The 26,521-nt window shown below is 37.9% G+C and overlaps 1 protein-coding gene across 4 annotated transcripts; it reads right to left on the bottom strand.

The window, feature by feature from the left end:
* Positions 1–1,274: 1,274 nt before the first annotated feature.
* MARF1 (meiosis regulator and mRNA stability factor 1) lies at positions 1,275–26,497 on the bottom strand. 4 transcript variants are annotated; one of them, XM_048961838.1, is made up of 27 exons: positions 26,367–26,497; positions 24,877–25,084; positions 22,781–23,443; positions 21,710–21,884; positions 21,018–21,244; positions 20,165–20,282; positions 19,287–19,459; positions 18,098–18,532; positions 17,314–17,474; positions 17,065–17,226; positions 16,203–16,392; positions 15,554–15,732; positions 14,573–14,653; positions 14,030–14,266; positions 13,198–13,317; positions 12,682–12,857; positions 12,239–12,459; positions 11,387–11,529; positions 9,962–10,095; positions 9,251–9,453; positions 8,549–8,776; positions 7,636–7,866; positions 7,325–7,537; positions 6,580–6,640; positions 6,344–6,484; positions 5,228–5,398; positions 1,275–4,752 (listed from the first exon to the last, which is right to left on the bottom strand). In XM_048961838.1, exons 2-27 carry the CDS (start codon positions 25,021–25,023, stop codon positions 4,520–4,522), a joined length of 5,223 nt encoding a protein of 1,740 aa, XP_048817795.1. In that variant the 5' UTR covers positions 25,024–25,084; positions 26,367–26,497; the 3' UTR covers positions 1,275–4,519. The 4 variants fall into 4 exon arrangements, with proteins under 4 accessions (XP_048817795.1, XP_048817799.1, XP_048817796.1 ...); XM_048961842.1 differs by having other exon boundaries at positions 23,297–23,443; XM_048961839.1 differs by lacking the exon at positions 6,344–6,484.
* Between the last annotated feature and the right edge of the window lie 24 nt (positions 26,498–26,521).

Below are 26,521 nucleotides of genomic sequence, written 5' to 3'. Positions count from 1 at the left end.
TGCAGCCGTGCAGACAGTTAAGGAGAACAGTTCTCCCAATATTCTACTCAGTTTGATCTCAAGCCATGCTATTGGCACTACAAGGCACTTACAGTTGACTGAAGTCTACTGCTTCAAATGAGTTAGAGCTCATTCTACATGAGATATAGAATTGCATCCTCAGAGACATGGTCCCGACTCTGAAGCAGCTAGTTTTGACTTGAATTTCAAAGGCAGCTAATGAATAGCCAGAGTTAACTCTTGGCAGCAAAACTTGAGGGATTTCAGACTTCTTACAGTGGGTAAGACTGAAAGTTCTAGCTGAGAACAGAACTATTTGGTTCTAGCTGGAAATTAGTCTCACTGGCAAACTGTTAATACGTGTTTCTGATCATGAATGTATTTGAGAGGAATTTGAAGGTTCGAAGAACTTCAACTTTAAAGCTTCTCTCTGAATTCCTTTCACACGTTGTGTTTATACTACTCTTAAAAAGTTTTACTTCCTTCATTCACATGATTCTAAACATGAACGCAGTCCGTACAAGAATACTACATTCACTGTAGCAGTGCACGCTGGAAAGGATTTGGCATTGTACCACATCCTCTCAACAAATACTAGAACACTGTAGAAGAGTAAGATCTCTAGTTACCTCAGCTGCACACATCTGCACAATGTAGCACACCATATTATATATACACACACACACCAGTAAAGCGTTGACTGAGTACATCAGCACCCTTCAATTGGCACACAGTACCCTGAACTGATAGCTGGGCCAAGCGTTGAAGTCATTCAAAGCCAGAACTGACCTCTAGTTTTCAAAGGCACAAAAGAAATAAAGTATTCCAATTGCAAAAGTTTAGTTGCAAAGACACAAGGCTTTTCAAGTGCAAGGCAGAAGAAATTGACAAGATTAAGAAGCCAACAGGGTTACTTACCAGACTGATAAGCGGGCTTCACTGATGCAAACACTCTTTGGCCATTCACTTTTCTGTAAGCGGCTATCAAAGCTAAGCAAGGCAGGGTAGCTCAGGTTCAATCCACACCACACCACCCAGAACCAAACCCCTGATCCTGTCTAGAATACAGACAGTACTGTCATTTCTTGGCCAAATCATTCCACACTGTACCTGAAACAGCAGCTAAGCCTGATGCCCCCAACTCTATCTCCAACTCTGACCTTATGCCTGTATCTCTTGTTGCGATTTCTAGACATGAAGAGAAATGAGTTAAAGCACAGCTCACCATGCAATTGCATTATTAAAAGGCAAAAAAGCAAATCATTCTGAAATAGTTAATTTAATCATAACTTTAATTGATTTAAACAGATGACAAGAGAATGAAGATGAGAACATTCACAGCAAGAAAAACAAAAATCAAACTCACCTTTTGCAGTTAAACACGTAATGTGGCATGAGGATTTTATTCACATAAAAACGTTCACAACTACCAAAAGAGTGAAGTTAGAGCAGTGACAGCACGATTTGTCTGTAGTGTTTCTTATGCTTTAGATAAAGTTCTTACCACTTTCCCACTCCTCTTTTTGGAGAAAGGTGTTTATTACACTAATTATGTTGTGTTAAATACCTAAGCAGTTACTTTAAAACTGTTGACTGAACAAGTATCCTATGAGGTCAAACAACCATTCACCTGGGGCAGACATTTACTCTAGCAGAAATTCCTTTTGACAGTTCCATTAATGAATGTACTTAGATCTCATGCAGCTCTTTACTTCTGTCCATAAAAAATGAGATGTAATAATCCAATTTAGTTGCATATTTTAACTACTTGTTCAAAGCTGTCTAGTGAAGCAGCAGAACAACTTCCATGCCAAACTTGCAGCTCCTGGTTAACTACCATCCTCAGCAAGCTAGAAGACAAGGCTGTTTTACCCAAAAAGACTGGATAACTTTAATGCACAGCAAGACGTCTTACTAGTTGGATGTGTACTACATTAATCACATCTCTATCTTAACATTTCCAAGTGAGATTAAAACTCAAGAGAACATCTATTTCTTTCTATCTGTTCCATTTATACTTTGCTCCTTTTTTCCCTTCAGAACTCTTAGAGGTTCCTTCAAAGAAGCAGCCATAATTGATGCTGATGAGGAACAGGAAGAATGACTAAGTGCATCTAGTAATAGCAGAACTGCAAGTGTTGAAACACTCATTCTCCAGAATAGATTATGGACTCAAGGAATTTCTTTCATTGCCATTGAGCCTCAGAGTCAGCACTCTGCTCTGTCTGGATGATTAAACACTGAGTAAGAGTGAATTAAGGACTTCAGAAAAGTTTCTCTTTTTCCCCCCTCTATTTCTTCAGAAAAGGACAAGAGTTATGCTTGCTTGAAAATTTTATTGACACAACTGTTTGGTCCCAACACACAAAACAGCACTTGAGCCACAAAATAAAGTGTCCAAACAAAGTAGACAGCTAAGAAAAGAATTTCTTCTCCCTCCCACTCCAAGAAAAAGATAGTGCATAAATTGAGGGCTTCAGTGACAATTTTCTTTTTCTTTTTTTTAAACAGACATGAATTTGAAGTAGTACATTTAATTGTTAAAGAACTTCATGGTTGTAATACTTTTAAATCTGTAAGTCACATCATTCATTTAACCCTTTGGATAAAAAAATATATTGCAATTCAAATAGCTATTTTGTTACACTATGAACACAACTTCTCAAAAGTATTATTCTATTACTTTCAAACAGCAATTTCATCAGAATCACATGAACCCAGAAAAGATATGCTGACCTCCACAAATGGTTCAAACCAGACTCACTTTGACAAATCATCTTTCTCTGAAGCAAAGAACCGGTTCTTCAGTATTTTAGATAACTTGGAGCTGCAACTTATGAAAACATTTTTTCTCCAACATATGTTCATCTGAAACAAAAATCTAAGTGCTCAGCATCAACTTCATCAAACGTAAGGTGAAAGCAGATATTCTTGCATTTAACTCAAACTTATTAAAAGCATTCCAAGAAAGCTTACTTCTAAATTTCACTTTCCACAGCAGGATGTCTGCAGAGATTTACTAAGGACTCAGATACTGTGCCACAATGCTCAGAAAAACTTCCAAGTGTTTCTCTGCATTCACAATGGCTATAAATTTATTACAGGTAATGCGAGTCTAAATTTAAAAGATTTTATAACAAAATCCAACTAGTAAAATTCTGTCTATAGCCATTATATTCAGTGGCATTTCCTGTTGCTGGCTGAAAAATTAGAGCCCATGTTCATTCCTTGCATATTACAATAGAATCCACCTTAAGAAAAAAAACAGTTGGCCAGTGGGATCCCTCAGGTACAGGTTCTTTCAATACATCAAGCAATTTATTTGCTGCCTGGCAAATACAACCCATTGTAAATGCCATGGTTACCCAGTATGGGTATGAAGTCTCACACACTGCTAACTAGAGTTGAGGTCATCCACTGACTTAATCTCTCTTCCAAATCTGGCCCTTTGAAAAGCCAACACAAGATACCACAAATTGAAAAAAGCTTCCGACACTAGGAGTAAGTTTCAGAATAAAAACAGACACAGCTAAAAGACAGCACACTGAAGAATAAGCTTCCCATTTACCAAAGATGCTTAAAAATTGAAAATAAGGTTAAGCAGAACAACCTTAGATTTTCCACGTGTAGTTAGAACTTTCCTTACAGGTGAAAATAGCATCAATACCTTCCAGCACAAAACATTTTAATAGGACCTGCTCCACTATCTGTCATTTATGCATTCAATGCATATTTCAGAAATATCAGAATCATCTTAACTTCATTACTAGACACAGTAAAATGTGTGTCTGTATCTCAAACTCATGACACCAAGGCAGTCTCTTCCTTAACCAAATCCATGCCAGACTGGAACTAAACTTAAAAGGGAAGCTTAAAACATCAGCGTCCTAGGAAGCTCCTAAATGGAACTGAGAAGTACAGAAAATATTTAAAACAAGTTTTTACAAAAAAGAAGTCCACATAATCTCCTACAGACATCTTGAACCCAGAAGAACTTACAATGCAGCTACCAGTCATCTGAAAGGGCAGAGAACGCATTTATCCCCTGGAGGACAATCAACTCCCTCACTCTTATCACTGCAGGTCAGCAAGTTAAAACTTCTTAACAGGCTTTTGAAAGACAGATCATGCATTAATACTGTCTGAAACAATACCAGTAAGCAACAGCCTATAGAGTGTAATATGCTACATGTATGATTACGCCACCAACGAGGCTTAAGGAAAATAAAATCTGCTCTGTTTCAGTTCAATTCATGTTTTGCTCTTACTGAACACACATTTATGAAAAACTGTAAAATTTAAGAATAATTTAATGAAAGCTGGATTTTCTTTCCAAAATAATAGAAAAAATTCTGCTCTGCTAATAGCTGTGTTCAGTGTACAATGAACAAAATCTTCACAGAACACACTTAAATACAAACTGATTCTTCTAGGCCTTTCCTTAAAATACATAAGGGCTAGCAAATAGCTTGACTTTGTGCAGAGTTATAGGTATTTGTTTCCACACTCAAAGAAAGAGTTAAAGCTTTGTTACAGGTGCAAGTGAGAAATTTGCTGCCAATTTCACCTTGTTTTTATGTTGCTTTTTGGCTGGGCTGTCCATTGCTTCCTTGTTTAGTTGCGTTTCAGAGGAGTGACAGGGAGGCACTGAAGTATTCTCTGCAGTGCTAGATGCCACAGAACCAGAGGTCAATTTCTCTTGAGCTGTGGTAACAATTCTTTGTTTTTCTTCTTCTGTTAAAATCATCATCTCTAAAATAAACAAAGCAATTCAACTTATTAATGCACTGCTCTTGGGAAAAGGGAATACCTAATTATCTACTACCAGAGAAGTGTTTAAAAGAACTCATTGGCTTGAGTCAAAACAAGGAACTATGTTATGTTCATCTCTGCAACTGGTGGGACATTTGCTTTACGCTCTACTGTCTGTACTGCATACTCTCTCAGAGGTTAAATTTAATTCTCATTGCTCAAAAAGCCCTATGGATTTATTGGTAAAAGGCTGCTACAGTTTAGCAAAATGCAGTTTCAGTGGTGGGGGTATAAGGTGCCTACAGAAGTCACCCTGGAGTATCACTGAAGGCCACTTATTGTCAATAATCAAAAGCATCTCACAGAAGGCATCAGCACCTCCAATACATTCTTCTGGAGGATATATAGATTTATGTTCTGTTTTGTGGGATGTACAAATCACCACAGTAATACAATAAGGCAAGCAAGCTCCTACCAGAGAGGGGTACAGGACGTTCCTCAAACTGAATTAGGTCAGCAGACTCAAGAACCACTGGATCAGGTCTCAGCTGGGGAGATGGTAAGCAGGAAGGAACTGGCTCACACAACAGGTCAACAGGAGATGTATTTGTGAGGCAAAGAAGTTCTTGCTCGGTTTGATTAGGAGCTACAAAAACAAGGGAACATCTTTCAAGGTATCTGTAAGCTGGTATCTGCAATTACTGCTAAATGCAAACTCCTCAAACATAATGATTTAGGAGCTATCATGCTGACTTCACTTTGTTAGGTTGAAAAGCATCTAACTAAACTTAATTACAATACGACAAAACAAAACTATATTACACTTAGTGCTTGTCTGAGTAGATACACCCCAGAGCAAAATCTGGTGTTTTCCAAACTTGAGTAACAAACATAGCTGAGGAACAGAAGAGTCACTTACCAGACAACTCCCCTGCAAAGCTACTGATATCTTATCAGCTATTTACATACCAATGTTTAAACGTGAAAATTAAGTCAAAAGTTTCAAAATAAAGTAACTTGCTCTTACTAAAATGCACAAGCCTAGACTTCTACACCTCAAGAACCACCTCAAGTTCTTGAAACTAGAGGTAATAAAAAGAAAGAACCAGAGACCACTGCAAGACAAACTGTGAGCTCAGTATATCCTAGTTCTCTTATTAGGAGTCAGACCAACACTAACAGGACTGCCATCAGAACTGGCAAGTACATACATGGAAAAAAAAAACCTAACCCAGAAAGATCACTGAATTCTCACCGGAGGCAGGAGATAAAAACAGTCCTAGCAGAAACCACTACTGACCAGATTCTCATTAGCTTTACCCCATACAGACTGATGAAACTTCTACTAAAATCCACAGGAAACAATTTTGCAGTGGCAATATACATGCTGATAGCTGAGAACAACAGATGCCTTTCTCAAAAGGACACGCAACTATACAGCCTGGAATAAGATCAACAGCTTTCAAGCCAAGAAACGTTTCTGGCAAATATTTTACCTACTAACTCACACAGCTTTCCCCATGCTGCTTTGCTTACTCTGCTTATTTCCCTAAAGATAAGCAATTTCTCATACAAATCAATTTTGCATTACCATTGCTAGGTGTTCCTAGACTTAATTCCATTGATGAGGTTGATCCTGGGGTCTCCATAATATGTCCATTATGGTCATCAAGTTGATTTCCATGATCATCCACATGATCAGCAGGGGGAAAACTAGGTGAGCTAAAACGAGCTACAAAAAGGCAAGTTCATTTGGTTCATTTACTGAAGTCACCTCTTAAAGAAAAAAGGAAACCAAGATACTGACTGAAAATTGAAATGACTTACTTTTCATATCATTTTTCAGTACCACAATTCTCTTATGGCCATGTCCTTTAATCCAGACCACCTATAGAGAAAAAAAGTAGAATTATCAGCACATCTTAGTCTCAAAGCCCAGAACAGCTTACTCACTGCCTTCATCCATCCTTGCAGTGAAACTTCTAAGGGTAAACTAAATGTTGCCAACTAAATCACGTTGCCAATTTTTTATGGAAGTAAAATCTTCATCAAAATAATTCTTACCAAAGATGAAAGGCAAATCACAGAACTAGAAGGAATTTCCACTTTGTTACTTTCCTTAAAGCTTAGTTTACTAAGAAAAGCCATGAGCTGTGTCACAAAATTGTCCTTGTATTTAAGTGTTCTAGCTTAACACATGCCACAGCAAAACTCCATCATGATTCTTGTGACAAACTACCATTGCTTTTCACTCCTGAAAGCAATAACCTACATTAAGCAAAACTGAACCTCAGTACTGTACAGCTCCTCATTAAAACAAGAATTCTGATTCTTGGCATCTTTATCAAATGTTCCCAGTAAAATCACAAACAACTCTTAAGCAGAATTTGATGAAAACAATTTTAAATTATATAACAAAGATTTTTGTGAAGCTACTAAAGATGCTACTAGCACAAGTCCATGTGGAGATTATTATTATACCAATAATTCTCACCAAATACCAGAATCATCAGCTGTTCTATTTTTTTCATGCAGAAATCTCAATGTAACTGTACAAAACAATTTTTCACACCTGTGGAATTGCTCCCAACAGCTCTTCTAAGTTACTGCATCCATATGCTTTGGGCTGCAGCACCTCTCCTGTGTACTTGCTATATGCAACTGGGAACTCATGAAGAAAAATCTGCTGATAATGGTAAGTGTGAAGTAAGGACCTCACATTCTTTGCAAACATGTACAGATTCGTAAGTTTCACATACTCTTCCTCTGCACCATTGGTAAAAACCTAGAAGAAGAAGAAAGAATGAGCACAAGTTTATATATCCTCTAGTTATAACACCTTTCTAAAAGTATAACATGCAGAAAGAAATAGACCTTTCCTACCTCAACCAAATAAGGAAGACTCTTCAGGAGCTCAGTTAAGGTCATGAATCCATATTCACACGGATTAAGAGAAGCACTATGGATTGTTTCATAGTGCTGTTTAAGTTGTTCAACAGAAAGAAAGGATGCTCCATCCCAAGACATCAACAAGACAAGTAACTGGGCAGTGAGAGTCCGCAGAGATTTTCTATTTATCAGCTGAATTTGCTTGCCAGAATCTGTGTCAACCACCTACAAAAATTAATTCGACTTAGGGACAGGAAAGATCCTTAAGTTAACAACATCACATGATACATACAAATATCTGATACTACTCCAGTTAAAACACCAATAAACCCAACATCACACAGAGTTTACTTTAAATACAAGATTTTAGTACTAGTTTTTGTCCACATAGACAATTCTGTTTCCCATTCCACTCCAGCTTAACCTGACTAAGCTCCAGCCTGAGCACCATCTGCTGAAATAACAGCATGGAAGCAACTAAGAAAGTGCATCTGTATCTATATAGCTGTAAACCCTGCTTTTCTACAGACATACAACATTTACACATTTTCAGAGTCAAAGCCTCAAATCAGTATAAAAAAAGTCAAATAGAAAACATCAAGAGGCTGAGACTTGCTATTATGGTAGGAAATAAGTACTTGCTCCCACCCGACTTGAACTGTATAAAAGACAACTTCTATTCTTTAAAATACTTAGACAAGTAAAAAAATTTAAGCGTGGAGGAATTTCAACAAGAAAGTCAGCAAGAACAAAGGATTTTTGAAGATACAGTTTAAATCCCTTTAGAATTGTCCCTCAGTTTAATGAAATAATTTGTAAGGAACATAATTAAGCACACATTTAGAGAGGGAAATACTTTAAAAGAGTATGCAATATGTAAAGGACAAACTACAAAGACAGAGATTACCTTTACAACGTGACAAAGTTTTTGCATTAAAGCTGGAACTGAGCTAACATCGTAGTCGTGAAGACGCAGCGCATATCCAAACGTTTTACTGTACTCTGACAGTAAGTCAGCCATCATCAGGCAGTTGTCCTTTTGAGATCGGAGCAGTTTAACAAACTGGGCAGCTACTGCTTTAACTTGTTCCACCTCTGTGAGTGTGAGAATTTTCTCTTCCCCGCATTCCAATACCTACAAACCAAAATTGCATTTTGTTAAACGTGAGTTACCTTGTTTGACTGAAAAAGTCAGCTGCAACTAAAATTCAGCGATTGCAGACGGTCATTAGCTATGCAGGAGGGCTCAGCTACCTTGTAAGATAACCACCAGTAAGCAGAAGCAGTATAGCTTCTGAAGTGACAAAGCAGACAATAGCTAGCTAACTTTAAGCAAGATTAACACAATTTGAATGAAACTTACCCCTGATGCACTGAATTCTGCAGATGTAATACAGTTTGCATAATTTGACTTTCTTAAACTAACCTCAACACGCTAAAACCTTGGGGCAGTTACTACTTACATGGTTACACCGAAGTTTTAAGAACAGCCTGCTAGCATTAGAAGCACACAGTTTAACTTAGACTAAAGTAAACCCCTGCTGTAACAAACAGCTGTGCAGATCTTGTCAGCTAAATGTTTAACACAGCTCAGGATTTTAGAACTTACTTGCAAGACCTCTGGTATGGCTTCAAAGAGTTCAAGTAGTTTTGTAAAACCATAGTAAGCAAGTTTGCACTGACGACCAAAATGGTGATGGTAAGAAGGAATAAATTTACTGAAGGGCATTCGAAAGTGGGGCTGATGGCGCAGTAGGTCTACCACCTCCTTCGAAAACTGTTTGGTTCTTTCAATCTCCTCCTGCGTGCGTTCTAAGAATCAGAAAAAAATAAAGCTATAGCTACATACCAAACTATTTCAAAACACAGTAGAAAGCAACAATAAAATGTGGTGATTTTCAGATTTCTCTCATCATACCAGGTCATGTTCTCTTATGATGTTAAAGACCTGTCCTGGAATCACACATGGGAAGCCCAAAATAAGCAGGTGATCAGTATTTTAGTTTCTTTACAAGCAAAATATTAGAGAGCTTTTTATTTCTGCATAGCAAATAGTCTTCAATCATGCCACATAAAACATAACTGCATGCAGCAGTAGCAGCACTATTTTGCTTTTATTATCTGCTTTCCTACCAATTTCCTTATTGAACAACATTATTTTTATAACTTCATAATTGCCTGACTGTTATAGAAATAGTTATAAAAGTAGAAACATCAGCAAAAGCAAATCAGCATCACTATGTTTTACTTAATCCAGTTTTAAAATATTCAAAGCATAATAATTTCTTTGACAACAGTAAGAAATAGTACACTGACATACCTCTCTTGGGAATACAAATTACCATTTCATTATCTTGCTGTGACAAACAGATAGTTGTATCTGGAATTTCTGATATTATATCAGCCAGTTCACACACTCCATATTCAGTCACATCCCAATCCTTAGAGAAACACCTGAAAATTTATAAAAAAAGTATAACAAATTTTAATACTCTCTCTGTAGGCCAAAAAGTGTGAATGTTTTGAGCTAATATACAGTAGAATGGTATTAGATAAGCCTCAGATGCTATCAAGATAGGCATCATCTTCATGTTACCAATAATACCAGCATATGAAAAAAGGAAAGTGTATTGTTATCAAGTTATCCACTTCAATCAGAAAAAAAATAAAAGGTTACACCAATGGCTCACATGCCACTTGAAGAGAATGGCTCCTTAAAGAAACTGGACTCCTTAAACTAGTAGTGAAAAGCAACAATAGACAACTTGACTGAGCAATTTAAGAATACACAATCATACTATATATGGTCACGTTTAACAGTCTGTATTTGCTCAATTAAAATACACACTTCTTAAACAGGGTAAGATCAAGAGAAGGCAGAGACTACTTGTCTTCAAAAACACCTTATTGAGATTCACAATACTATTCAATATACTAAAAAGAATTTATTCCCCCTACTACTTTTTTCCCAGATTGAAAAGAATCTACTGGAGACAGAAGCATTTCAGGAAATTACCAGAGCTGACCATAAGGGAGATGCACATTTAGTAGATTAAGCAGCAACCAATAACATTTTTGCCTTTAAAAGAAATATAACTAGAAGTGGGCATTTCCAAATAGGAAGAACTGCTACACAGCACAGAAGCACATCTGCAGATTTAGGCCACACAGAGTACTCAGATGTTTCGGTTTCTTCACTGCATGCACTGTGCTGCTTTCTATCTTCAGAGGAAGGAAACTTACACACAAAGCACCTTAGAAAATAACAACCTGGTTGGGTTTCTTTGTTCTGTATTGTTTTTGTTTGTTTGTTTTTTAAACCATACTAGAACAGCATGCAACTCCTGACAGTAGCAACACAGCTGTTACTCATGCTCATTCTTGTGCCATCACTAGATCTAATTAAGAATTAGTATATTGTCAGTCTACTTATTTCATATTTTTAAGACTAATGCTACATCTTTCCGTAACTGTTCATATTATAAAAATATTACAACCTGCTTACTTAAATTCAACCTCACAGCTTCAAATAGGTTATTTCATTTCACTAGTTCCATTTCAAGCTTTGAGCATGTTAAACAAATCTAAAGCTAAAGTAAAGCAGTACAGCCAAGTAAAGCATTTAATTTTAATTAAAAGTTTGAAATTCCACATTGCAAAGATGGAATATACTAAGATTAAAAGCACTGATTCCCAATTGTAAAGACATGCCTATTTCTTCCTGTTTAATCAAAAGATAACTTACCAATGATAAGCTTGTAAGAATTCCCTTACAATTACTTGCTTACTGGCCTGGGATTTCAGAAGCTTCAGTAAGTCTTGAGTGAAGCGTTTCACTTGAGCTCTGTGTGTTAGAGTTAACAGGCGCTTGGAACCCATACCAAGAATCTGAAAGAAAGGTTTTTCTAGTCATTTATTTTGTAAAAAAATTTATATAGAATGCTGAAAATGGAAGCCAATTCTAATATAGGTAGGCTAGAAAAAAGGATAAAAATGAGGAGAATGTTTTCAAAGGCAGCCCTGTGAAGCCATACACTTCGTATACGGAAGAATATGCCACCAAGAATTACTTCCTTCATGAGTGCTATTGCAGTTGTTGCATGAGATTAATCAGCTATTTTAAAGCCCCAGCTTGGACACCAACTGGTGTTCAAAACAAAATATGGTCATGTTAGTTTATTTTTTTTAATGTAAGGCCATATAATGTGTTACTTCACACTGAAAGCCCTCAAGCCACAAGTTACACAGACTAACTTACTGATATTCAAATGCTTGCTGTGTTCTTATGCTGGACAGCACAACTGCTACTTTACCCAAGCACTAGACATAGCCTAAAGCAGCTTCAAACTTTCTACCAGAAATTTAGAATAAACTAGTAATTTCCACAGTTGTTCTGGCGGAAGATTGGGAGAATGAAGATGAAATAGAATATGTTTAAAAAAGTAGATAACCTCCAAGGTTCAATTACCACCTTTTTCAAGGTTGAAAAGAAATTCCATAGGATTTATTACGTTATAACAACCAGTAACATACTCGTTTCAGGAAGTTCAGCATACAAGTACAGCTCTCTAAACAAAGGAGCAGCACCACAGCTCACCTGCAGGACATGAGGCACTGCTTCCAGCAACTCCATTAACTTGGAATATCCGTAGTCAGACACACGGCATTGCTTTGCAAAGTGATGATGGTATGTTGGGATGAATTTACTGACAGGTATGATGCAGGATGGCTGGCTTTTAAGTAGATCTATCACTTCTCTACTGAACTGAATAAGTTGTGGATTACCTACAGGGCTCTTAGAACGTAGAAGCCAAGGATCTACAAAAAAAAAGAAGTTTGTTATTGAGCTTTCCATTAATAGTCCTTCACTAATTGCTGCAGATTTCTGACAAAGACCAAAAAAAACCAAGAAAATAAAGGGAAATTAAGCTAAAACTAAATTAAATTTAAAAAAATGGCATAAAATGACTTGTATAACTGTTGAAGTGTTTTAGTAAAGAGGTTCATTAAAAAAAAAAGACCATAAATAGAACTGTTTACCTGTGGTAGGAGGTGGTGGTTTGTTATGTATCCACTTAATAACTTTAATGCCATTTTGAGCAGTGGCAATATTCACTCCAGGAACACAGGTAATTAAATGTTCTAAAGGAACACCACCCTGGCCTTCTGGCACCATTTCAAGATCACTGAACTCTGACATATAACAATCAGGAAAGCTTTGGAAAGAAAAGAAAGCTTACATTATACACTAAAACACCACTGTAAAAACAGTCTTAGTGTTAATATTCCTGAGAAAAAGGCTTTAATAGTTTACTAATAGATCACAGAACTCATTTTATAAAGAGTATTGAAAGACACCTTGAATTTTACTTATTTCTGCACTCAGATCTTAAATTCATAATTTCATAAGGAATTTATTTCCTATAAAGACAAACATATGAGGCCTAGAGATTTTATCCCAGCAGGTAGATTCAGAGCATTACAACAGCCATCAATAAGGTTTTAGATACTATGATTTCAGCCCTTACGCTAAAAGCCTAATTTAAACTATTTTACCTTAGTAAAGGCACAGTACCCTCATGGGTCTGTAGAAGACTGTGAACTTGGGGAGCAAACGTCTTCAGAGACAAGACTGCAAAAGGAATTCTGTAAGAATCTGGATCAAACTCATGCTCACTGTAATAAGAAGAGACCAATTTAATAGGTTAATTCAATGCTTAGATTGAGCATATTATACCTGTGCACAGCTATAGTGATTCTGCATGACAATGCTACAGTACAGTCACAAGCACCTCCAATCTTTTCCTCATTAAGAAGTCAACTATAACAATTCTTCAGAAGACAAACATTTAGGCTAAGTTTATATCAGCATTTGACTACATGTGTAGCAGCACAGCAACAAATGCCAGCCAGTGGCAAGTGAACACCTAGTAACTGCAACAGTAGCACACCCCAGCTGCTGCTGAATAAAATAAATGATTCATTATGCAGCTTCAGGAAGCCTTCAACCCACTATGAATAATGATTTACTAAAGATAGCAAAAGGACAAAAGTAGATCATTGCTATAATTATATATTAATCTTCAAGCTAGTGGAAGTACATATAACCTTCCCTATGTCATAATAGAAGGTTAGCATAGCTCTCAGCTTCTAAGCAGCATTCATGCTTAGCAGCTGTATCAAGAGTGCCTTTGCCGAGAAGGCAGATCCACGAGAACTGCCTAGAAAATTCAGTTATCTGTTTTCTGCCCAACCGAATTACTGTTATGTAGTTGTATTACAACACAGACATGTTATATGAAAGCCTTCTCAGTTTTAATACAGCTGCTAATGTAAAATGCTGTTCAAGTACTTCATAGTATTATGTAATATTTTATACACAGCTTACATAACGTCTTTATTCAGGCAATGCTGCTTACAAACAGGCTCGTGATATTCCAACTCTTCAAATATTATAGGACTACAGTTTGCTGATGAACCATCGTGTGACTGTGAAGATCCCAGGGGACTTTGCCGTGCTTGGCTGCTGGGTAAGAGACACACCAGCCTCCCACCTCCTTGGTCACGGATTGCCACAGTATCAGTCAGTTTGTACAGGTCTGATACAGTTAACTTACGCCCAAATCTAGAAGAAAGAAGTTAGTCCACATGATAAGTTTGCATTTTATGCTTATAAAACAGGAACACCGTAGAAACAACTCTATGGAAACTGGTCAGTACAAACTAATTTTTCTACTTGACAATGAATAAAGTAAAACACTACAACTATGACCCCTTAACAAAGGCCAGACAGTCACTGGCTCTTCACAGATATGCTGCAACACCTAACAGCAAAACACCACCTATTGGGTTAGTTTCTATTGTTTACAGTAAATGGGCACAAAACTCAATTCTTCTGGGATATATCTATTAAAAACAACTGAGAACTTACTTTTTCTCATAGATTTCTGTGAACTTGAACACAGGCAGACAACAAGCAGGTGCATCCTGAAGAATGGAGACAGTTTCTGAGCTGCAAAAAAAGGTTTTGCAGTGTTACAAAAAAATAATGTTTAATATTAGAAACAGCTATGTAATCTTTGGCCCTGTTTGGGAGATATTTACAGATATATTTCATGCATTTTAAGCATGTTAACAGGACGAATTGTATTTCCTTTCACCCCAGCACTATAAAAGACAACACTCCAAATCACTGGAGTACAAACAGTATCTATTTGTAACTCTTCTGGTTAGCATCTCTGAAGGACCAGAGTCTTTCAAAGGCAGTAGTAAGAGTTTCAGTATCCATAAAATGTAACATTACAGCCTTAGTATTAAAAGTTACCAGCCTGATCTTTACATTAAGAACTTTGAAATAGTGTGAACTAAAATGCAAGAAATGAAGTTGTAAGTTACGTAATACCAACAGAACTGAAGAACCCTTCATACACCACACACCAGAGTGTTATAAGGCAAAAATTGAGTTCTTCCTAATGCTTTCCTTCAGTAAGAAAAAAAGGACAAAATATTTGTATTTGCACTAGCATTATACTCTAGTAATACCTTCCACATAGAAAACGATCTGAAAGAGCAAGTGGATTAAAATGTGTATTTCTTCCTTAAAGAGACAATTCATATGCATCTTATGGAGACATCAGATGTATGCTCTTAACTCAGCTGCAAAAACTACACTGAGGCATACAGTACTACAAAAATAGTAACTGATGTCCAGCATAAGCACCCTACTACAAAAAGATGCAGTCTCTTTAAACGTAAGCAATGTAAAAATCTCAACTGAAAACTGTCAGCCTTATATTTAGCCCATGCATCAGGTGATTAGACAGATTCTGCTTGGTTTTCCTATAGTTCTTCCACTCCGTATTTTAATTCTTAATTACTGACACACAATGGCAATTAAGGGAACGTTCATTACCTAAGGAGAGAGAGTGATTTATTAACAGCTCCTGTTGCTAGTGAGACCTGGATCCTTTTACTGCCAATTTTGTATCTGTGAAGACTGTTGACAGCACTAATTGCTTCTTGCAGATTTTCCATTTGCACTGTAGCCTTCAACTGGTAGTCTGTATGAGGACTGAGCTCAACACATTTTACCTGAAAGGGAAAACACACACAACCTTTAGCATTTACCCTTAAATATTAACTTAAGCCAAGCTGACAAGTGTATCAGTCTTACTTTTACCAAGAAAAAACTCAATGGAAAAGGAAGAAAGTAAGATAAGCCAAGGTCAACATGACAGCGCAAACAATAACACATAATGACCCTTGCACAAGGCAAGGCCATGGTACTTCAAGAGGTACCATCTTCTGCATGAAAAAAAATGGCAGAATATCATCATCTACAGACCACACAAGTAGCATCACCACAAACAGCCTCTACTTGTATTGTTTTCTTTCACTGAGACGTTCAGGGGTTTTTTGTTTGAGAATAGGCAAACTTTGTTAAAAAGTACTGTTTCATTTTGATAGCTTCTTAGTCCTGCTCACTTAAAGCCAGACCACAAACAAAGATACAAACAGGAAGTATATAAAAAGAAATTTATTGAAGGTATTTTACCCTTTACCTTTCCATGCCTTGAGAAAGTTTCTTGTAAAGTTTGCTGCAACTCTTTTCTGGACAGTCTGTAATCAATATTGCTGATCTGAATATCTGCACCATTTGCAAAGGGATCAGGACAGTCTGTACCACTGGTATGATTTACTACATTAAACGTGAGTGGAGATGATCTATTTGAGAGGTTTGGAGACATACTCCTGGGTAAAATAAAACATGTATGAAATGAAGTACTTACTGCACAATTCTTATGTACATACTGAAACAGCTCAAAGAGGCACACATCAAGTGCACAAATACAGCACTTGGAAGGCAATTTCCTACTGCATGTATTTATGCATGCAAAACAACTTTCATACAAACAAAACCAGAACAAAGTATTTCCTATGATGAAGATAAAAGTCACTGATATTTCAAAGGGACCCAATTTAATGCATTTGACTCTGGATCTTACTTCCATTTTAGGAACACACCAAAAAGCAAACAAGTTCACGTTATTTAAGTAATTGACAGAAGATATTCAAGCCTCCAATGGGCCTGGAGAAATTTATACTAGGAATGTAAATGTCTCTGAAGTTAAGAGACAAGGTGGCTAATACCCATGAAGATTTTTCAGACACTTTAGAATTATTTACATGAAATAATTTACATGAAATTATTTCAAAAAGTCTCTGATAAAAGCTGACTTGGGTTCTATCCATCCTGTCAGCTAGCACTGTAACAACTTTTTGCATCCACACGAATTAGTATTACTATATCAGTGGGTCTACTATAGGCAATTCCACACGCAGATATCAAGAAGTAATACAGAAATTGGCAAAGGCCTAGCATGCTGGTCACACTGCACCTTCCAAACTAGTAAGATAACTTACCGAGATGACCAGCAGCTCTGAGATATGAATAAAGGACTGAGTTGTCTTGAGGCTGTCAGCTTACTGAAAGCAGAGGGATAGCTGACTTGAAATACAGCTTCATCTTTATCCTTTTTATCTACAGGGGAATTTGTAGTACTCCTGGAAACAGAAGTCTCTTTCCTATTTACAAATACACACCAAAAAAAAATTCATTATGTTGCATAATTCACATTAAAAGGTATCATTAGCAGTTAATTTTGAACATACTTATAACTACTTTTACAGGATGACTCTCCAATTCCACTTTTTTTTGTTGTCAGAGGTACAGGAGCTGCTGCATTAGAGTTATTCTGAGGAGTTTCTCGTAGATGTTCCTGTTGGCTTTCAGTATTTCTACTGATAGTCTTCGATTCGAGACGGCATAGCTCCTATACAGAACAGGATGTAGGTCAGCATGAAAGCACCATACATTCCTTGCCATACTCCTTTCCTTATGATGGAAAGCTAAATTCCTTCTTTAATTAGATTGTCATTGGAACCTCAACCAGGAGGTATTTCATTTTCTATGACAGAAAGCAATAAATGGTCAATAATGAACTGAAGTAATATTTTTGCTACACTGTATTATTTGTCCTTGTGTCCTTTAAAAGGAGAAGCTGATCACTCAGTGTTATACTCAACACCACCTGATCAACACTACCCACAGAACTAGATCTACAAGGTCCCTTCAAACTCAAGCCAGTCTGATTCATGATTCTACAACAGAAGTTAAAACTGCCATAAGATCCAGAACTCAGAAATATCAACAGTATTTCTAAATGAAGAAAAACATGATAGCTAGAGAAGAAAAAAAATAAAAATAAAAAAAAAAATCACCCTCAAACTCACTACATGCTTTCCAAGCAGAAGTATAACAAATATACATTTCCTGCAGGAATACATTAGTTTATACGTAAAATGGGATTGACAAATTAAAATACAACTCTAATAGAAACAATCCTCAAAACATGACAGAAAGCAAGGAACTAAATAAGGCAGAACAAAACAATACCTGTAAGCTTTTAACATTTGTGGGTTTGATTACTGATCCATGACTCTGTAATCCTCTCCCAGCAGAACCTTTGGTACCAGAAGACTGATCACTTCCATCTTTGTTGATGATACAGAGCTTTGTACTCCTGTTAACTTTTTTGGGGGACTTCACCTTTTCAGTTCCAACAAAGTTTGAGCTTTTTGTTTCATTAAGTTCTTTGTTTTTGGGAGCAAAAGAAACAACAATCCTGTTGCCAAAAACATCTTCATTTTCCATTCGCTTCCGAGCTCGTTCAGCACTTTCTTGATTTAAGAAGCGGAGAATCGCACTGCTTCCAGAAATACTCAGGACCTTTCCTCCACAGTTGTCTGACAAACGTCTGAGCCTATTACTGACACTTTTACTGTCTCTGTTTGTTGGCAGATTGTAAACATACAATAATGTATGGCATGCCTGTGTCAGGGGAGTAAGATTTTTAATTTATGTCAGAATACTCATGTGCTGTTCCAAAACAGTATGTTTTACATTGATTCTGCTGACGTGCTCTACCTTGCAAAAAGGAAAACATTTCCACAACTTTCAATTCATTTAGAAACCTAATACCAAGGTAAGTTCTGAAACTTTCATCTTCAACATGTTTTAAGGATAAAACAAACCACAAACTCTAATGGATCAATACCTGATTACTTCTTCAGATAACAGACTCCAATTGCAACGTAAGAATGCTATGTAATATAAGTCTGCAGATACATACAGTTAAGCAAGCTCCTTCTAAGAAAAGGTTATGTGCTGAGCAGAGATAACACAGCAAATCCAGATAGCATTACCAAGAGGGAAAAAAAAAAAAGACTAACTAAGCCAGTTTCTATTACGAAAGCATCACAAGACTATCTTAACGTACTGCTAAGTTCTTACCCTGCTTTCTGCCAGTGAAAGAAACATGTAAGATACATTACCTAATAAAATATTTAGTGAAAAGCACGGGATCTTGCTGTTGTACTTCAGTAAGATACTTGGTTCTTTTATTCTTAATGTAGGAAGCATACAAACACTCATCAGTAACTAAATTACAGACAGTAGTCAAACATGTAGCAGACATGTCTCATCAAAAAATAATGCATAGTTTAAGCCTCCTTTTCCTCTGGAGTAGAGAAAGATGGGTTTGACACTTGGAAGTGTGTGTTGAATTAAGAACATAAAACCTTACCGGCATTTTCAGTGGTAACCTTGGTGGCAAGTCTGAAATAAACTCTTCAAAACAAACAAGTTCATGAGCATGATGTAAGAGTGCTTCTGAGGCTTGGTTTTTATGTACCAAAATTATCCGAAAACCATGCCGATGTCTCAAGTCACTGAGCTCCAAAGCAAAGTTGACATCCGCTGGGGGGGAAAAACAAACAAGAACACATTGGAAAAAGTGCAAATCATGGATTAAACAAACAGAACCTTAGACATCACTTGTCAAGTTCTATGCATTGCTGAAGACTTCCAGTGAAAAAGCACTAACAGCAACAAGACTGCAATAGATGTAATTTAGAACAGCAGTTAGCATTCCACCTCAGAGTTGGACTTCCTTATGGTATTATTTTCTAGCAACCTATCAGCAAGGCACTTGACTGCTACTGTAAATTTTCACAACAAGTAGATGTTTAACCTACTGTGGATTACAACTTGAGGGAGGAACCCAAAATACACAGCAATTATGGTTGAGCTGCTGACATATTTAGCTGCGTTATCTGCTGCAATACTACAGATAACTCTCCAAATGCTTTAAGTCAGAGGTGCTTACCCTGCTTTTAAAGTAAAACCAATTGTGTCTTAAGTTCATACTGAATCTGTCTAACATTAGACATGCTTATAAATATTATCTAGTGACATTTGACAGATGCCAGTGATAGTTTACCTAAAACATCTTACTGTGCCAACTTTTCCTATGTTGCCAACAAAATCATGGATTCTAATAAAGCAATTCAGATAAAGCTGGTTCTAAGCACTACTGTAGGGAAGGAGAGACGCTCTGTCACATGCAGAAGTATTACTGAAGAACAGAATTCTGTGCCAGGGATTAGCACTGCTGACACTTACTTGACACAAGAACCACAGTGGCAGGTGCAGTGTGTGTATCAGCAAACCTCCTAAGACTCTGTCTGAGTTTGTCATCAGCAGCATTCTTTGCCGTGGCATTGATGTGTGCGACAGTCACCTGTGGAAATGCAGAAATACTCTCAAGGGCCTGAAGGTGACTTGTGCTAGATCAAACTTTAAGAAAATGTTTACAAGCTTTCCCTTGCAGCTTCTCTTTAAGAGGCATCTGATAATTTGCAATATATATAGATGCAAATTTGCTCTAAAGAGCAGTGAGCTCCACTGCTTGTTGCTCAGCAGTGTCTTAGGGATGACTTCTACTATTCTGTTAACAACTCAATTTCCATGCTTTGCATATGTTAAAAGTATATGCTGCTAATATAAAAATATTCCACAAACACTCATTTTTAAATAGTTGATTGACAAACATGCTAAATATTCTTATAAATTCATTTTACCTCACAGAAGTATATATTTACAACTAACAAGCTAATGTTACAGGTTAAATCAAACTAATACTAGCCAGTAACAAAGAATTTGCTATCACATCTGCAAATTTGTGAGTGAGAATTTGTGAAGTAGAAACCTGCACAGAAAAAGTCAGATACCAAGAAAAGATACTAATGATGGAAAAATCAAACTGTTAAAAGGAGTCCCAATCAATACCACTCATTTGCATCCATCCTCATTAACCAGCACAATATTCACTAATTGAAGTTAAAACATTTAAGCTTCCTAGTTAATGCCACATTCACAGTTTTGAAAGATAATACATGAGAATACTACGTAGAACCATTAATGAATTAAAATACATGTTCTCAAGTAGTACAATAGGGTAATGCTTTCTTCATACCTGGCAGTTGTTCAGCTCCTGAATGACTTCTTTGTTTTCTTTGCTAATGTCACATACACAGATGAATTCTGCTTCTCTGTGACCTTTAAAAAACTTCTCACGAATTCTCTGTACAACTGCTACAGCTGAACGGCCAGTGGGCACTGAGCAGTTTTCAATATCCCAGAAGACTCCAATGGGAGGGAGGTTTTCCAGGACTTGGCCTGTTACTGCAACTTCTGGAGACCCTGTACAGGTTTAACACAGGTCACCTTAATTCCCAAATATGAAAAAAAACACATTATATATACACTCAAAAAGGTTATAGTAAGTGTAAACATTATGCCTTTACTATATCTGCAAAGGGGACACTAGAGTAAGAAAAGCCTTTTTAAAGCATGGGTGAAGAACTTGTTTTTTACATGTAACTAGAAAAGAAATTCAAATTTCTTAAGAACTCCTTCTGGTTTTTACCATCTTAAAAATACAATTGTCAAAATCAAAACTGCAAACTATGAAGTACGTAGGAAGTTAATCAGCTTTTAAAAACAGGTGAATCCAAGCTATAATGCTGCGGAACACACAAGGTATTATCTACAGCTTAGTCTGTAACTTCATAGAAGTTCCCAGAAAACAGTGCAATTTCAGTACTGTCACAGTGGGTTCTCTTAAGGAAAATGGCTACTGAGTGCAAGCTTCTAACAAACGTTTACCATAGTTCTGTGGTGATTTGCCAAGACTGCTCGCTAGTAGCAAACTCTTCTCATTTCCTGTTCCTTGGGTTCCACAGCCGTTACATATTGGGATAGAAACAGGTGCTGTCTGCGTATTTGGTGGAGGAATATTTGGCCAGATTTTAGCAGCATCAACTAGGCTGTTTCTGGTTGGCTGTTGGGACAGTTTCATAAAATTGATATTTAATAAACAAACACACAACTTCAGGCTAAAAACATTCAATTCCTCTTCTACAATGAATGCAAGTTCAAAAGCATTCTAGCAAGTTATTTAATTAGGATGCTTTCAGCCCTAGAGCCTTCCCTAGCATACTATGCTCCAGATTTTCAAATGCAAAGAAGGATCCTATTTAACACTGCACATGAAGACAGACCATCTTGAAAAGTTACTAGTGTACTAAGAATCACCTACCATGTGAAATTAACACAATTAAGAGTGCAAGGCTCAACTCCCACCTTCTCATCAAAACATACTGACTTCACTTAACTTTATAAATTTACTGAAATGAAAATATTTCTACATTAAACTGAGTAACACATCCTGCAAAGCTGAGTATTATTTCACTTGAATTTCCTATTAATTCAAGTTCTAAGGAGCACCAAACTAGTACTGAAGCACAACTCACAGGTTTGGAAAGAGTGAACCAAGACCAAACCAAATAAGGACACCCATAAAGCCTCATGTATTTCATGTGACTTACAAATGGATCTTTACTAATCAGCACACAAAGGCACTCATTAAGTGTTATTCAGCCTTTTTTTGAATCACCACTACAGAAAATCTTATCTGGATCTGTCAAGTAAAGAAGCATCCTTTGAATTCAGTCAAAACTGACTACAGATACACTGCGTCTCATCATCTCATTAAGCTGGATGTTGCTTCAGAAAAGAGCTAGCCTGCAAGGGGATTCTACTACATGTGAACCATGCACCACCAAAAAGGAAGATGGAAACTGGAACCTGTGGCAGTTGGCATTTTGCTCAAGCTTTATTATTACAACATTAACCATATACCACACTTAATAAACAAGAAACGCGATGCGTACAAACCTTGTTCAAGCAGTCACTGCAGTAGTGAGAGCCCTTTAAACAAACGGAAGGTGCCACACTGAGGTGCAAAGGGTTGGCGCACACATGTGATGTTAGCTCCGACTGTGCAATATGCTCGTCCAAGCGGCCTGTAGCCCCACTTGTGAATTCAGAACAAGGAAAATAACCAGAAGATGTGCAGCTCTGAAGGGCTGGGAATTGATGCAGTTTGTGCACATTACCATGACAGGACTGGAAATGAAGTTTTCCACAACAGGGCAGATGTTGATAGGAAGATACACTGTTTTCTATGCACATGCCAGGGAATTCACTGGCAATACCTGCCAAATTGCTTCTAGCTGGAGGGTTCTTCAGTGAAGATGCAGAAGGGAAACCAAATCCTGACCCTACTTGACAAGTAATCGTCCCAGTGCTTTTTGAGTCTAATATTGCGCCAGGGTGAATCACACTACCATCACCAACACCACAATGCATTTGTGGAGTACAAGAGTCAGAGCCATGAGCACAGCAGCTTACTTTCGGGCCAGGAGAAAGCTGTATTTGCTGATGCTGAAGAGGATGAACATCAGGAAGCGGTACTGCTGGAAATAACTTAGAGCCAGCATTATGAGACGAAGCATCCTTCGATTCTACAACACCTTTCTGGTTCTCCATGTAATCTTTCTGAAAAATGAAGACTCAGTTACATTCAGAAACACGTATAAAACAATGTTTTAATATAAATACTGCACATATTTGAACTGTTTGAAGTGTTCTCTTTACCTCACTGTCTGAACATGTAAAATATCAGTGCCAGATTTAATTTAAAACATGCCAGTTTTACATGGCAACCTGAGGTATGTGAGTACCAATGAGATTTAAGAAAAAAAGATGTATAAGCCAAACAGAGGGTTTCTGTCAAAAAACAGAATGTGAAAAGCAGAAAACTATTTGGCTAAGTTTGAGAAATACTATGCAGCCACAAAGCAAAAAAGGAATCTTTAAGAGTAAACCAAATGGACAAAATGTAAACTAACAAAAAGCCACAGTTTGGAGATACAAAAGTAAGTCTATTCAAAAATCATCAAAAGATGATTAAAGTTTTCAAAGTAATACATTAAAAGACTAAGAGTTCAAAAATCAGAAATTGTATGAAAAAGAGGGCAGAAGACTAAACTCTCATTATAACTATATGTGCTTTTTGCCTACTCTTAGCTATCAAAACATACGCACAAAGGCTGTAACAAAAACTAAGCAAGGTTATGAGAAGCACCAGAAATGAAAGTCAGTGCAGCAAGCCTGCATACAGCTGTTCCAAGGCTTTAGATCAGTACTTTGAGACAACTTTCAGTTTCTGAATTGAACTTTGAGCACTGCATACAACGTAGCAATGAGCAATAGGTTACTGAAGTTTGAAACCATTACCTGGCTTATCATATGTACTGAAGAAGAGCTAAAACACCACCTAAAAGTATTAATGTATTCAGCTCCAGAATTTACAGGAGTTCCCCTCCTACCATCCTAAGCATGAAACAACAAACAATTTGTGTCCATCCATTTCCCCCTTGCCTTTTAACTAAAGACAGATGGAACAAGCATGATTAACTGCTGGAGCTTGCTTGCTTAAACAAGTGTTAGACTATTATTTCTAACCCTTAGCACTCTATATCTTAAAAGTACAGAACAGTTATAGAACAGAAACATTTGAAGAAAGAAAATTAGGAATTATTGGACATTCATTAAGAGTATCATCCACAACGAACCAATACATATCTCTCCAAGTCAGTAAGACACGGAAGCATAGAGTACTTTCCTACCCCACTCTTTGGCAACAGCTTCATGGAGCTCCCAAGAGCAACACTTATAACTTATATTACTCCAAACATGCAACTGTAGAATAAAAATGGTCAAGCAAAATTTGCTTTTCACCAAAGCTGCAGAGAGCTGGGGACACAACTAAAGACCTGAAGCTTCCAGGCAGACCTTGTTCACAGCACAGTAACTGTTGTCTGCTCTTTCTGCCCTCCCTACTTGCTCCTCTTAGTCACAACACCACAGTTAGGAATACTGCTCTGTGCCAGTTTATCAGCTACGCTTTTTGCAAACCAAAAAATTACCGTTTTCGCACTACAAGGCAAAGTCTTCTCAGCAGCAGAAAAGCAATTAGAAAGTTTCCAGAGCCATGGTTTAACATCATTCTCTTGTCGCTGAAGCCATCCAAAAGATCTATTACAGAGGTTCTCTGTCCTGTTTCCTTCCATCATACAGCCAAGCAAAACGGTTCAACATTCTTCCATCCCTCCTTCCTTTCATTCTTTCCACCTGCTAAAGAAAAAAAAAACCCAAACATTTTACTTCAGGTTAAGGAAGACAAGATCACAGTGGTCTTATGAATTCCGCTACATCACACTCCTGCATTATTTATCGCACATTTAATTATGCATGGGCCATAGCCTTGACTATTCATGTCTATTACAGAAATACACCTCATGATTTGCCATATAGGTAATGGAATCTAAAGAAAGGCTTGTTTAAGCCCAAGGCATTACCTATAAAATCCCAGAAATGCATTGCTGTTGACATAAAACAACTCCCAGAAACTTCCAGGGCACTTTCCCAGAAAGAGAAGCCAAGGGGTAAGTTTTCAAGACTAGCTCACTGATTACAAACCAGATGAAAGTGATCTCAGCTAGAAGATTCAGCCTCCATATTCATTGTTGTTTCACTCAAAGAGCTACATACACTCGCATTAAGCACACAGCATTCAATAATACAACCTGAGTTTTTAAATCATAAAGATCTACAGGCACTCCTTTCAGTTCCCAGGCAGTTCCATAGTCCCACTGCATCGGCTCAGCTTTATGGAACCACAAGACGAAACGATGCCCCACCAGAACAACCTACAATTAGAAATGAAGGCTCCATACCTTTTAACTATGGGCCACATTGATTAAACTACAGCTACGTGGTCTTTCACATTTAACATTCACCACAAACCTCAAGGACTACACCCCATAACACCGACTATGTCCCAACGTTATTTTTAACCACAAAAACAATTTTTTTTCTTCAAAAAAAACCCAAACAAATCAGAAGTGTTTATTCATACAATCCGTAAACACTTCAACATAATGCGAGATATTAAGTTAAAAACTTCCAGAACTCTCGAGTAGGCCACTTTTGAAGTCTGATAATACCCAACAGAGCCGTTCCGCTTACGAATTAGAACGATTAAATACAATAAGTCAACAGACAGGAGCCAGGCGAGCCCCCCGCGGCCGCGCCTCGCCTTCGAGACCCGCAGCTCCCGGCAGCCCCCAGCCCAGGGGGCGATACCGAGCCCCGGCCGCTGCCCGCTCCCAGGAGGAAGGCGCAGCCCGCGACACTACTGGGCAAACGGCCGCTCCTCCCGCGGGCAGTTCTGTGCCGGGGCCGTTTGGCAGCTCCCCCAGTGGAGGCGGCCGCAACTCACGAAGGAAGCGGGCCCCGGCAGCCCCGGGCCGCAGCGTTCCGCACGGCCGTCCCCACCGGGGGAGCGGCCCCCCGAGCGCGCGAGACCGGCACGGCCCGTTCGCTTCGCCGCCCCTTCCAGAGACCCCCGCCTCACCTCAGCCGCCCCCGGCGCCGCCGCCCCTCACATTCCGCCGCCTTCACACCCCTTTGTTGTCCTCCCTCCCCCCGCCGCTGTTCCTTCCGCCGTCAAGCGCCGCCGAACGCCGGAAAGCAGCCCGCTGTCGCGCAGACGACTGCCGTAACACTACA

Source organism: Lagopus muta, chromosome 15 (genome assembly GCF_023343835.1).
Source record: "Lagopus muta isolate bLagMut1 chromosome 15, bLagMut1 primary, whole genome shotgun sequence".
Taxonomy (NCBI): domain Eukaryota; kingdom Metazoa; phylum Chordata; class Aves; order Galliformes; family Phasianidae; genus Lagopus; species Lagopus muta.
Note: the sequence above shows the minus strand (reverse complement) of the source record. Positions and strands in the feature narration are given on the sequence as shown.